The sequence below is a fragment of the Callorhinus ursinus genome, unplaced genomic scaffold (genome assembly GCF_003265705.2).
Source record: "Callorhinus ursinus isolate GAN/ISIS: 27379988/994484 unplaced genomic scaffold, GSC_fseal_2.0 scaffold1, whole genome shotgun sequence".
NCBI classification, from domain to species: domain Eukaryota; kingdom Metazoa; phylum Chordata; class Mammalia; order Carnivora; family Otariidae; genus Callorhinus; species Callorhinus ursinus.
This window is the reverse complement of record NW_027397063.1, coordinates 46291985-46307073: the sequence shown is the minus strand read 5'-3', so window position 1 is coordinate 46307073 and position 15089 is coordinate 46291985. Positions and strand designations below refer to the sequence as shown.

Sequence of the window (15089 nt, the reverse complement as noted above, 5' to 3'; positions counted from 1 at the left end):
TTTAGAGAATTTCTAAAATCAACCTTCTGTCAAAATGAAGTCAGTGAGCTTAAGAAGATTTACAATGGACAAATAACACATGCTACATACCTCTTTCTTTCCTCTTTCAGTAAGTGCTACTCCATACAAAAACAGTAATGTCAAATAATAACCAATATTAATCTGATGTGCCTAAAAGAAAAAAAATATTTGGTTATTTAGACTAAGCTACTTTTCAGTATACCAAGCTTAATTAAATATCCTAGGCCTATCAAAAAAAAAATGAAATCTTACCATTTGCTACAACATGGATGGAACTAGAGGGTATTATGCTAAGTGAAATAAGTCAATCAGAGAAAGGTAATAGTCATATGATTTCACTCATATGTGGAATTTAAGAAACAAGACAGAATCATAAGGGAAGGGAGGGAAAAAGAAAAGACAAAATCAGAGAGGGAGACAAACCATAAGAGACTCTTAACTATAGGAAACAGAGTGAAGGTTGTTGGAGCGGAGGTGGGTGGGAGGATGGGGTAACTGGGTGATGGGCATTAAGGAGGGCACTTGATGTAATGAGCACTGGTGTTATATGCAACTGATTAATCACTGACCTCTACTTCTGAAACTAATAATACACTATATGTTAATTAATTGAATAAAAAAATAAATATCTTACGCCTACTTAGTAATTATTAAAAATAGTAAAAATTATCATTATATTGTCAATCATCTAGTAAGAACAACAGCAAGTACATTTTAGATGTATTTGACAATTCGACCCTGAAGAAAAAAAAAAACTATCAAGGATAGTTGATAATCTCGAAATAAAACATTAGTTTGATTAAAGAAAATGGACGCCATCAGGATTTATTGTCTCCTTCCCCCTTCCACACCACATGCTACAAATGGCTAAGATCTCCATACAGATGTAGTAATGAGTACAACTATATTCTGAGTACCCTGAGTCCTTCTGAATATGGGGTGGGTCTTGGAGACTCCAGACCCAACACCCACTGTACGAATGCCCACTTCCTGGTTTTGATAACATAAATCCTCATGTAACCTGTAACTACTGAGGGAAACTAAGTGAAGGGTATGCTAAGACCTCTCTGCACTTTTGTATTCTACAGCTATATTTTTGCAACTTCTGTGCATCTAAAATTACCTCAAATAAAAAGCTTAAAAATTGGGGTGCCTGGGTGGCTCAGTTGGTTAAGCGACTGCCTTCGGCTCAGGTCATGATCCTGGAGTCCTGGGATCGAGTCCCACATCGGGCTCTCTGCTCAGCAGGGAGTCTGCTTCTCCCTCTGACCCTCTTCCCTCTCGTGCTCTCTATCTCTCATTCTCTCTCTCTCAAATGAATAAATAAAATCTTTAAAAAAAAAGTTTAAAAATTGTCCATGAAAAAAAATATTATGCATTCTGTTCATAAGCTCTCTAACTGAAAATCATAACCATATCTTTTGTCACATTAACTTTTTACAATGAGACTGTCCCATACTATAAACAAGATTTTTTTTCAAGTACACAGGGATGATAAGCATCTACAGGATATAAGTTTTTTTCTTTACTGATCTAACTGTATTCTCTTACCTAGCAGAGTTCTCATGGCCAACAGTACACATTTATGAGGTAACTGGCTGGAGTTAGAAGTTTGGCTTCAAATTGATCTCAGTGGAAATAGACATGTGTGTTTGCTCTCAATGAACCCATGTAATATCTAACTGGTTTCCATCTTAAAATTCCCATCTTTGCAGAGATGGTAAAATGCAGTTCACAGAATAGGCACTTAAGCCAAGACTATATGGGTTTGTATCCTGACTCCACTACTTACTACCTGATGAATTAAGCAAGTTGTTGAATCTCTATGCTTGTTTCAAATCTATAAAATGGGAATAATGAGGTGGGGTGCTTTCAAAGAGTAAATGAGCTAATCCTTACAAAAAGTGTCTGTCATATAGCAAACATTAAATAAGTATAAACCATTATTTTGTAACTTAAAAAAAAAACTGGCTTCATAAATAATATGACTGAGCCTTTGGCTCAGACAACCCTAAAAAGAACACTTTGAGGATAAAATGTGGAATTGTGGTAATGCTACAATTACAAGTACAAGGTAAAGAACTAGGGAATTTAGAGATGTAAGCAGTACATTTCTAACCAATATGCTCTGCCCTTTCCTTCCCACCTTCTCCCCCCCCCATAGCAAGGATTATTCCAAGTATTGGAACTAAATGGATATAGAGATATTATTTCATGCCACCTCCTACAACGAAGTTGCCCCACCTATCCTCGACAGTCTTGAGGAACAGGGAGAGCCATTTGGATACTGCAGCAGGCTGCTCTGATCATGACAATTCCAATTCTGCTCAACAATGCTACCAAGAGAGGGATCTCCTCCATTTCCTTATGTTAAGACTCATCTTTGAAGTAATGCCTAAATACAGTAGGCTAAGCAATCAGCATCTGTTAATGTTGATTTTATATTCATTTATTTTACTGCTTGGCAACCTGGTCAGTGGGAGAAACAGCAGATCTTTAGCATCCCAGGAGTTTTTGGAAATACTCGTTAATGCAAACTCCCTTTTGTTACCTCTTTTGACTCCATGTAGAACTCCTTTAGGGTGGTATATATCACCGCTTAGAACCCTCATCCTGAGAGTCCTAAACAAAGATGATTTCTCCACTTCCTTGTACATTTTAGGAATTTGGTGTCTTTGGCTACCTTAGTTGGTACCTAGGTAGTCCTTTCTTGAAGATAACTCTAACCCATCTTCTATATGTGTGTGAAACTTAGTTTACTTTACAAATCCAAAGCATTCAAAGAATTGATTTTTTTCCTTTTACTGTCCTATACTACTGGTTCTGATTTTTTATGCCAGTTTTACTTTTCCTCAGATTTTCTATTTATTTCTAAAGTATCATTTGATACTGAACAGATTAAGCATATCTTATCGATTTTATCTCGCATGAGTACTCATTAACAGATAACGGAAGTTCCAATTTTTACAAATATAGAAATATCAGGAGGTGATTAACAACTAGGAGGAAAGGAAGGAGTAATTTCTGAAGTTTATAACTCTCTGTTTCAAATGGGAAAGCCCGTGTTTACTAGTTCATTTAAGATGAACAATTTTATGGTTTGGAAGGGGACAAGATTTGGCTCATTACAGAGATGCAGTCATAAAGTACAAGACACAGGAAGGAAATCAATTTATGCATACCTTTTTTCCAGAGGTAAAAGGAAAATACAAATTGGTCTATACCTTGAAACAAGGATTGTACTGGCTACCCTCTCATTGGAAAATGTTGTCCAAGTCCATTATTTCAAACTTTCAAAAGAAAACACTTACAGTATAATTAGTAGCCTGAATGTTCCTAAGCGCTGCTTCCAGTTGTGTTATCAAGAAACGTAAAGTCAGAACAGGAACAATTTCCTCCCCATTCTGGCTGTTAGCTGCAACTTCTCTCTGTGGAAATAATTTGGTCAAAAATTTCTTTAACTTAAAGCAAATATCTACGTACATTTTTATTATACAAGTAATACACGCTAGTCGTAGAAAATCTGGAAATGATTTTTTAAAACTCCACACTACCAGGGCACCTGTGTGGCTCAGCTGTTTGAGCATCCAACTTTTGATTTCTGCTCAGGTCATGATCTCAGGGGTTGTGGGATTAAGCCCCAAATCGGGCTCCTCACTCAGCAGGGAGTCTGCTTCTCTCTCTCTCCCTTTCCCCCTCCCCACTCTCTCTCTAAAATAAATAATCAAATAAATAAATAAAAATAAAAATCTACACCACCCAGATACAATTGTTCTCTCATTTGTTTGTTTTTAAGTAGTCTGACAAATCTTCTTTGTAACTATTTCCTCAAAACACGTAAACAGCATTCCTATGCCTGCCAAGAGTTGGCCACATCCACTCCTACTTTAAAGGAAAGTGGTAATCCCAGTTTATTCTCATACCTTCTGTTCTCTAAGCATGGCTAAAATTTTCCTTCCAACCCTGACCCTGTAAGAATGCTGGCTTAATTCCAACACCAGGGCAAGGCATCTTAAGCTACAATCTGATTGGAACAAAACTAATATAGGATTATATACCATACTTTGTTATTTATATGGATGAAATGAAAAGGAGGACTATGTCTTATCTTTGTGTCCATTTCTCAGTGCCTTGTACCTACAAGTGCTTTGCTTGAATTCCATTATGTGTTTAACAATGTATTATCTGTGTGGAAAGTTTAACCCACACTTTCTTAACATGGTTTCTTATATACAATACTTTGTTTTTCTCCTAGATAGCTAGATACTTTGTCTCCCCAGCACTCAATTAATGAACCTCTTCTTCATCAACACACACATTCCCTAAAGTAATCCACTGTCATGTTTTTAAATGTCTACTTGGACAGTTTCCAAGTTTGTTTTTCCAGCTCAGAACTATCACTTGAATTCCAGACTCACTTATACAACCAGTTACTCAACAGTAACTCTTGAATTTGAGTAAGCGTATATAACTTAACACTGAAGTTCCACCTCCTTTATAACTAAAAAAGCTGGAGAAAATATAAAAACTGTTTTTTGAAAGCAACAGAAAGCTACCAAGGCACTGAAAATCTCTGGGGCCAACATTCAGAGAGAAGGAAAGCCTAGAGACATGAGATTGACTTTTAGAGCCACTTTTCTCCTTATGGCAATTTGCCATTTTCAGCTGTGGCTGAGAACCTGGGATGCTAGACAGTTTTTAGCCAACTTACAAAGCTGGGGGAAAAAACAGAATGCGTTACCTATCAAAGATGAGGGAACCTGGAAAACACTTCATCCTTTTGTTGGGACCTTGAAGAAATATACCCTTAGAGTAAGAGTGTCAGTTTTGGTTCCAGCTTGAATGCAAGTAGTTTATTTGGGAGGTGCAGAGAACAATGGTAGGGGAATAGAGATGTGATACAAGGGAGGGAAAACAGGCTTTAAATTGATAGGTATGTTATTTTTTTTTTTTTTTTAAGAGAGGGAAGTGGGGGTCGGGGGGAAAGGAAGAGAGAATCTTAAGCAGGCTCCATGCCCATCGTGAAGCCTGATACAGGGCTCGATTTCACAACCCTGAGATCATGACCTGAGTCGAAATCCTGAGTCAAACACTTAACTGACTGAGTCATCCAAGTGCCCTACAGGGTGTGTTATTTAGTTATTCACAATGGGCAGCTGGGGTTACACAACAGAGAAACTCAGTAAAACAGTGAAAAACACAAGCCTCAGTATTATTCAACTCCAAGGGAGAGAAAACTGGGATATTTGCAGAACAACTCCCAAGGCTTATTGACTGAGTGGTGATGGGTGATGCAGGAGTATTAATTCCTTGGGACTTCCGAACTGCCATGAGAAGTACAGGTCTTCTGTAGTTCCAGAGGGGGAAAAAGCCTTAAGGCATAGAGATATAGACATTGAAAACTGGAAATTGTCCAGAGCATACTGAAATAAGAGGCCAAGAGGCCAAGGGTTATGTGCAGGGCACTGATATTATTTACTACAAAAGGTAAAGCATAAATAGACCCTTCTTCACAAAACAGAAGCTTAGAATCACCTCAATCCCCGGTTGAATTAAGTGATCAGCCAGAAAAGCACATTACTAAGCAAAGACTTTGTCCAGTTAAGGAAGGTTACTCTAAACCAACTCAGGCAGCCACTGTGAAGTAGCAGAATTCTCTATTATCCTTTAGATGACTATGGAATTAATTTTGATGTTTTCATGTTCATTCATGATTTGGGTTATCTTTGCCTTTTTAAGATTCTTACCAGGAATTTATCAGTTTTAAAAAACAAGTTTTGGCTTTATTGACTTTCTCTATTTTATTTCCTTATTCTATTTCAATAGACAGATATCTTTACTACTTCCTTCTTTTGACTTTTTTAATTTGCTGTTCTTCCATTAATCTCCTGAACTTTGTTTAAATGATTGATATTCAAATTTGCTTTTTTCTAATATTTGCATTTCAAGCTATAAATATTTTTTGAAGCACATATTTTACTTACAACACAAGCTTTGATATGTATTTTTTATTCAGTTAAAAAATTTATCTAATTTCCATTGTGATTTCTTTTCTTACCCATGGGTATACCTAGAGGTACATCTTAAGAACAGTGATTTTTTAAGTTCACCTTTCTGTATTGATTTCTAGTGGTTAGAGAACACGCTCTATATGTTATGATTCTTTGAAATTTGATGAGACTTGCTTTGTGACTAGCACATGGTAAATTTTTGTAAATGTTCTGTGTGCACTTAAAAAGAATATATATTCTGCCACTGTTGGGTGTAGTGTTTTGTGTTTGTATGTGTGTGTATGTGAATTAGATCAAGTTTGCTACGGTTCCACTAATTTTGTGTCCATGTTGTATCACTTATTAAGAGATCATGTTAAAATTTCCTACTGGGATTCTTAATTTGTCCAAACCCCCTTTAGTATTATCAATGTTGTCATCTTATACATAACAGTTCTGTATGCATTTGGGTTAACTTCTGGAATTTCTCTTCTATTTTCTAGACTTGTCCATAGAGTCAATAGCAAGTAATACAATCTTGTAGTTATGAGAGCTTCATAGTAAGTTTTAAAATCTAAGTGGGCAAGTTCCCAACCCTTCTCCCCTACACTTCTCTTTCATAATTTTCTTGGCTAGTCTTCCTTTTATTTCCCATCTAAACTTTAGGATTAGCTTTCAGCAATAACAACCCCAAAAAACCCTTTTGTCACTTTTTGATATGTGATATTTACAAATTTTAATTTAGGGAAAATTGATAGCTTTATCACACTGTATCTTCCTACGTGTATTGCTTTCTATTTGGTCTTTTCTTACCTTTATTAGAGTTTTAGAAATCTTCACTTACAGTTTCAATATAGAGTATTGATTTCTAAACTTAATGTGAAGAAAATCAGTGTGTAGATACTTGCTAAAATGCAGACTCCCAGACCTACCTCCAGAGATTTTGATTCTTTAGGACTAATATGGAGTTCAGACAGTCTCATGTAGGTGGCCTAGGAAAACTCTGAGAAACACTAGTTTATATCTTGTATATCTCTTAGGTGTTTTCCTAGGTATTTTACTTTTTTGGTTGCTAACATTCTTCTTTCATTTTTACCTTCTAATTGGCTATTGTTTGCCTATAGAAAGGCTACTGATTTCTATTTCTTGTTGTTGTTTCTGGGTAATTTCCAAAAGATAGGAGGGAAATAGTGGCATTATTCCACAGTTTCAAACCAGAATTCATACTGGTAAATTATCTCAGTTAAGGTTATAATTGTATGTAAAGTCTCTGGATATTTTTAGAGTTTGTTTGAATTTTTAATCATAACCTATAGTGTTCTGCCCCCAACTAAGGGCTACAAAGAAATGAGCAGAACATTTTCTTTAACTTTGAAAAACTCCATTCATTTAAGAACGGATACCCATCTTGTGCTGAAAGTTTCATAAATTATTACAAAAAAAAACACTACTTCCAAGATAGAAATCTACAATACATTCTCTAGAGTATTTATTTTACTCATAAATAAACAAGCTTTGGACGTTGTTTTTAGCTTACATTTTTTAAAAATTTGTCAACATTTTACAAATTAGAAAAACCAAAAGCAATCCCCTGTCCCAGGGTGGCATGTTATGGGTTATTAATAGAATAAGAATAAACACTAGACCTTATAGTCAATGGTGGCTTACTAGCTACTAATCCACATTACTACCATTATTCTTCAAAGACTAGCACCAACTAACTCTATTTAATAGAAGTCTACAGTCAAAGCTGGCACCAGAGCCCTTCACAAAAAGTAAGATGGAGATTTCAAGACTTTAGCTGCACTGTTGTGGGAAGGAAGGGAGGGAGGGAGGAAAAGAGGGAAAGAGTCACTGTGAAATAATAAGAAATATATACATTGATACTCATTCTTAGTTCCTGGTAATATTTGGTCTTTGATCCTGGTTCCTGACATAGGAGTTCCTAAAACCCCTGGAATTTCTTGGGTGATAGGAGTATCTTTTGTTCTAATGAGGTGACCCTCAGTAGGCCCCTGGATAGGGGCTGGTCAGCAGAAACACCAAGCCATGATTAGAAGCTTGGAGCTTTTAGCACTATCCCCCATTCCTAGAGGGGGAGGGGCTGGGCATTTAATTAATTATTGATCATGCTTATATGATGAAGCCTCCATAAAAATCCTTCAAATATGGGGTTCAGAGAACTTCCAACTTAGTGAACACATCCAAATGCCAGGGGAGTGGCACACCCCAACTCCACAGAGACAGCTGCTTCTATATTTGGGACCCTTCCAGACCTTGCCCTATGTATCTCTTCATTTGGCTGTTTTTTAAATCCTTTATCATAGCCTTCATTATGTAATAAATTGGTAAATATTAAGTAAGTGTTTCCTGGAGCTCTGTGAGCTATACTAGCAAATTACTGAACCCAAGAAGGGGTCATGAGAACCTCAATCCATAGCCAGCTGGTCACAAGTATCAGGGATAATACTGTGACTGTGCGTCTGAAGTCAGAGCAGATTTGTGGGACTGAGCCCTTAACTTGTGAGATCTGATACTAACTCTAGGTAGACAGTATCAGAATTGAATTGACTTGCTGGATACCCAGTTAGTGTAGGAGAATTGGTTGATGTGGGAATAAATCCACACATCTAGTGTCAGAAGTACCGTCAGTGTAGTAGTAGTAGTGTGAGAGTAAAGGAACACAGTATGTTTTCTCTGGACAGTCATATACAAAGAGCTGTACTTCCACCCCAAAGAACAAATTATAATCTTACCTGCATAATTTGGAAGGAAAAATTTTCTTGTAAGAACTTCTTAACATGAGGGACCACACCTTTTGGTAGAGTATTAATTGCATTCAATAATTTCTTTACTTCCAATAGTAAGTTAACAGGGACAAGATCAGTAGGTGTGTCCTTTTCCTGTTTACCCTAGAAGACAATATTTATTAAAAATTTACACAATTTACATATTTACATATTCTTATTACTCTAATATTAAGACCAGCCAAAATATTAAAAAAAAAGAACAGAGTGGGGCGCCTTGGTGGGTCAGTCGGTTAAGTGTCCAACTCTTGATCTCAGCTCGGGTCTTGATCTCAAGGTCAGGAGTTTAAAGTCTCACATTGGGTATCATGCTGGGTGTGGAGCCTACTTTAAAAAAAAAAAAGAAAAAAGTGCCTTTATAGCCTTTATATACTATATGTAGATAACTGTGACAGAGCGATAGAAAATCCAAGTAAGAATAAGACATTCTCGGGCGCCTGGGTGGCTCAGATGGTTAGGTGTTTGTCTTTGGCTCAGGTCATGATATCCAGGTCCTGGGATCGATTCCCACATTAGGCTCCCCGGCTGGCTCAGCGGGGAGTCTGCTTCTCCCTCTCCCTCTGCCTCTCCCCCTTGTGTGTTCTTTGTCTCTCTCACTCAAATGAATAAATAAAATCTTTAAAAAAAGTTTTTTTAATTAAAAAAAAATAAGACATTCTCTCTGCTTTAAAGGAACTTAAAACATAGCAGGAAATTGAGGACCAAAACTCAGGAAGCTTTAATATACAGAAGGCCATCATAAATTCATTTGGAGGCTATAAATTAAATATTCTAAAATAGGGATAATTATACCATTTTTTAATAAGGTACTGGGATGGGAAATATCTACAATTTAAGGCTTAAATGTAAATTATGGCTCAAAAAATGGTTGCTCTTGTGAAATACACAGAATGCCCTGCATTGATCCACTTAAGGCATAAAAAATGCTAAGTTTAAAATATTACATAGATTAGTCTACATAATAATATCAAAGCTAGATCTAAGAGTACTTTTTACATATGTGATTGATGCTTTAGTTACTAAACACACAGCATACTGAAAATAAATAGAACTGTAATAGTTTAAATTATAAACAAAGTAATAAAACAGAATGACTCTTAATTCAGTCAGAGCTAAGTCATACTAATCTTGGGTCTACAGGAACTCATTCTTACTGACTTAATAAACCATCATTAATGGCTAATCAATAGCTATATAGTCAAGTCCTGCTGGATTGTTTATTAACATTAGTTGTGAGGAATGGGTGGGCAATGAAGAAGCACCTGGAACACATGGATGATGGACTTCCTTCAAACCTTAACAAGATACCACAGTTCCTATACCCTGTTTAAACTTTGGGAATATGAATATGTTGATGCTGACCTCTGAAAATCAGAAAAGACAGCTTTTTATTATGGAAGCCATGTAAAGCTTGAGTCACTGAAAATGCCCTGGGGCAGGGAGGGGGTGATCTTTGACCATTAGGTCTAACAGACTGCAATTACCCAGGAAAGTGACTAGGAATCAATAAAGTCCAAGGTAGGACTATCTGCCTACTCCTCCCTTCTGGGTTTGAGTCTTAAATTAAGATTCCTCCATCCCCATCAATACCCAACAAATAACCTTACATTTTATTATATTTCATTATATGAAAATTATATCCAAAAATGTAGGAAAGTGTTAATAGTTTGCTAAATCTCAGCAAAGGGTATTTAAGAATTCATTTTATTATTCTTGAACTTTTCTGTAAGTTTGAAATTTTTCAAAACGTTTACAAAAAACTAAAAAGCTTCCACAATGTACCTAGACAAACCCTTCAAAAGAATGACCACTGTCAGTAGTGCATACATTTCAAACTAACAGTCAGTTCTGCAGTCAAAAGTCACCACAAAATCATCTAATATTAATTACCAAATTGATACACAAGCAAGATTATGGTATGAATAAAAATTTTTAGTAGGATATACCATAAACTTCATGCTTATTAAATATTTTTATCTTATTATAAACACAATTTTTTAAGTTAGTGGTCATAAATTGTCTAAGTACAATTTTTTAAGCCAGTTATCAAAATATTTGATGCTCAATCCATTTCGCAAAATTAATTAATTTAATTAATTTGACCTAAACCAAATTCAGGTCAAAGTTTTCACCTCCTTTGACTTCTTTATTTCCAATTCTATATTTAGAAATGTATTTTCTGGATCTAATCCTCCCTGGCTCAAGTGTACATCCCTATGTACATCTGAATATATTGTATTTTCTCTGCAACAATTTTTACAGTGATAACCTCATGCAGGTGAATAATATGACTATTTTATGTTTATGTATTTTCTCTCATTACTAGATAACCTTTATAAAATTTATTAACAGTGGACATCAATAATCACATAAAACTATACATAAGGTTAAAATTGCACTAAAAAAACCCAAATAGCTCTTCATCCATCCTTCATTAAATATAAGCACATGTGATATTCATATATGTGTGTATATATATTTTTTAAGCTACCATAAAATATAGTCATTGGCAATATTAACCTAGTATTAATGCATACTTTATTCTCTTTCATTTTGAACTGGAATTTCTAACAGTAAAGATGATAAAAATAGGAAAGAGAATTTCAAAACAACTCTGAAATTTACTAAAAAAAATTCTGTGTGTGTGTTTTCTTGGTATGTGTATAATTTTCATTTTGTTTGGATTTTGCTTTTAAAAGACAAGTAAGAGATTTCTTAAAATTGATTATTGTGATGTTTCTGGGCAAGTCAAATCAATCACCTACTAGTTTTAACTTATAGTGAGAATTCGTGCTTATAATAACAGAAGTATCAATTATCAGAGAGATTTAATTATGACCATAAATTTACTTATGAAGGAAAGTAGAGTCAACCTCCAAATTCTTAACAGATAAATAAACTGACTAGATTTAGAATTACACTGCATATATAATTACTCATTACTAATTGACAATTAATGAAAATTAACTCTTCTCTTACCAGTTGGTCAGATTTTTCTACCTTATTCTTGATTTCTTCCTTAGTCTGCTCCTCCACAGTTGGATCCCTACTTTAAATGAAAAAGAAAGGTGTATTCAGGGTATCTCCTTACAAAGAACACAAACTGTAGTAGTAAAGAATCTAACAAGTGAATTTGGAAGTTCAAAAAGTGTAAACAATGTGTTTCAAATCAAGACTGATAATAGTGGTAGGTATCATATATTTAGGAACTCAAAGGAAAAAAGGTATGCTCTGCCCTTACTGGATGGTGGTAAACAGAACAGCTGATATAAAAAACTTTTCTTGAACAGACAGACAATATACCAAAATCATGGGAAAAAATTAACTTTATAGCAATGTAAAGAAAAAAGGGTCTTAAAGAAAATATAAGAAAAAAGGGTCTTAAAAAGGCTAGTGTTTTGTGTGTGTGCATGTGCATGCGTTTATGAAGATAATAAAGGTTTGGAAAGGATCTATCCTATCCAGATCCTTTTATTTATTTATTTTTGTTTCAGGTTCCTGGCCTTACAGTTATCCAGTTTTCCAAAATGATTTTTTTAAATTGAGAGAGAATATCATATTTAAAAATTAACTATTTTTGTAAAAAGGAATAACTTGACAAGTTTTGCTTCTGACACTGGTTTGAAATGTGAACATATGCAGTGTTACATACAGAACTAAAAAAATTATTTATAAAATTGCTTTTGCCTACATACAGAACCATGGATATAGGGCCCATAATATAAGAACCATAACATAGGATCATATAGATTTTTATGATCTTCTTAACGCTATACAATAGCAGAGATAAAACTGAGGTGAGAAACATATCAATGGATTTACTCAGCACTGTACTTTATAAAAATTATCCTATCTTACTTCACATTTATGTATTCATTTCCCAGACAATCATTTATCATCCACTATGTGCCTACTGATTTTGTCAGGGGAAACTAGGACAGATAAATAGTATAGTATTATCCACATAGTGAAAGTTTCAACAAAAGGTGATTTATACACACAAACAATATTTCACAAGATGGTTCTCAGTGCTCTTTAAAATGTCATGGCAAAAAAAACCCTCTTAACTGTCTTTTCATCCACTTCTAAGCCCCACTCCAAAAAGGAACACAAGGAACTTTCTTGTGTTGTCAAGGAATGAAAAATACCGCAGCAGTGTTCTGAAGCCTCTCCAGAGGTTTGTGGAAGAGTACAAAAAGTTCCCAAATGTATACCCTTCTTACTCACTCTATTTCATGATCATTCACTCCTCGACCCAACAGTTCTCAGTTCCAGATGCACGTTAAAATCACCTGTGAAGCTTCTGAACCATCCAGATGTCCAAACCCTACTTTAGAGCTTCTTATTCAAGTGTGGAACGTGGGCTGCTGTATTCACCAAAGTTTCTCTGACAAATTTTGATATGTGAACTTAATCCTCATTCCCTCCCCAACATTAAAATTGCTCTATTAAAGGTTACTAATGAAATCCTACTATTTGTTATTTCAACAGCTTTGTCTTAGTTCTTCATTCTACCTGGTCTTCCTGCATCATTTAACATTGCCCATTACCTTCCAACCTTCCTTGAAAAACCTCTGCAATCTTTGCTGCTGCTGGTTCTCCTCCTAGCCCTCCACTTCTCAGTTTCTACCACTGGCTACACCTCTTCCTCTCATTCATCACATTCATTTATTATTTTAATAATATTTAATACAAACTAGGTACATTAACGGTATCAAACCATGCTCCTGGTATATTAGAATAGTAGGTACATCCACAGGCATCTATGGCAGTCACTTTATACATTAAGATAATTAAATTGATGTCCAGAGAGGTTATATAACTTGTTTTTAATTAAACACCTAGAAAGTAGCAAAGCTAGAACTAGACACAAGACTAGTATTTTTTCTTTTGCTATTTTGATACTTTTACCACCTATATGCTTTGTTCTGCTACTAAGAGCTGAAGTTTTGCTGTAACAATATATCCTGAAATATACATAGTATATATACTAATGTTCCATTTTTTTTTTAAAGGTTTATTTATCCATTTGAGAGAGAGAGAGAGGCAGGGGAGGGGGCAGAGGGAAAGAATCTCAAGCAGACTCCCCACCAAGCATGGAGCCCGACACAGGGCTCGATCCCACAACCAATGAGCCGAAACCAAGAGTCAGACACTTAATTGACTGGGCCACCCAGGCGCCCCACTAATGTTCCATTTTTATCCCTCTCTTTTCTTACTACATTTTCTACTTAAGTCAATTTCATTTATGCCCATGTATAAACAAACCCTCTCAGATAGGGATCAGGCCCTTCTTATTCACTACTTAACCTCCAAGTCTCTATCCCAATATTGGACATAAAGTAGGCACTCAAATATTTATTGGATGAATTAATAAAAAAATAAGCCAACTTTCATGAATTCTAACAGCACCCATTCTAATAACCCCTGAATCTATACCTTCAGCCTTGCTTTCTGACAGTACTACTACAAATTTCTAACCATCTACTCAACAACTTCCACAACTTAGGATATATTACCAACACCTCAATTTCCTCATGTCCAAAACTGATTCATCATCTGTCCTCTCTTTCTCATGCACACATTAAACCTGTCTCCATTTTTGAGCCCATATTAGCTAATGGTAGATATCTCCTTCTGGTCATTAGAAACCTTTGAGTCATCTCTTTTTCTCTTTTGCCCCTTCCCTCATATTTAAGCAGTCATAGAATTCTGTTGATTCTACTTCTATAAATCCCTGTTTTCTATTCCTACCATTGCAAGCCTTCATCAGCTTTTTCCTGAACTATTACTAGTGTTATTTTGTTGTCTGTTCCTTCCCACCATCAAGAAGTAGTCTTTCCAAAATACAGTGTAAAATTTCCTTTCTCTTTTTAAAAGGTCATTGGTTCTGCCCAAAATAAAGTTAAACTCCTTAGAAGACAGTTGAAATCCTCCCAATCATTTATCTTAAGTACTTTTTCTTGCTGTTTCCTTCCATTTCTATATACATCAAAATGCTTATCCTTTAATGTTCAGTTTGAGTGTCATCTCGTGGAAACCCACTCAACCCCAATCATTATTGTTCCTTTCTACTAGAGCCATGGCATTACGCATGCACTTTGCCTAAAGATATAACTTTTTATATATCTTCCTACTACATTATAATTCTAACTACCCAAAATTTTATGTCTTTATTCTCTAAGTACCAAGGAGGTACTTTACATTATAAGCATTACAGTAAATGCTTATAAAATAAATTAATAGATCACATTAATCTATTTTGGTGAGA

The 15089-nt window shown here is 35.3% G+C and overlaps 1 protein-coding gene across 1 annotated transcript in view; it reads right to left on the bottom strand.

Moving 5' to 3' along the window:
- DZIP3 (DAZ interacting zinc finger protein 3) overlaps positions 1 to 15089 on the bottom strand; it is a 96333-nt gene that overhangs the window by 65781 nt on the left and 15463 nt on the right. The window contains exons 3-6 of the mRNA XM_025873892.2: positions 11798 to 11867; positions 8768 to 8923; positions 3333 to 3449; positions 91 to 171 (exon numbers count right to left, since the gene is read on the bottom strand). Of these exons, the coding sequence (XP_025729677.1) occupies positions 91 to 171; positions 3333 to 3449; positions 8768 to 8923; positions 11798 to 11867 (424 nt within the window). The remainder of the gene's footprint in view (positions 1 to 90; positions 172 to 3332; positions 3450 to 8767; positions 8924 to 11797; positions 11868 to 15089) is intronic.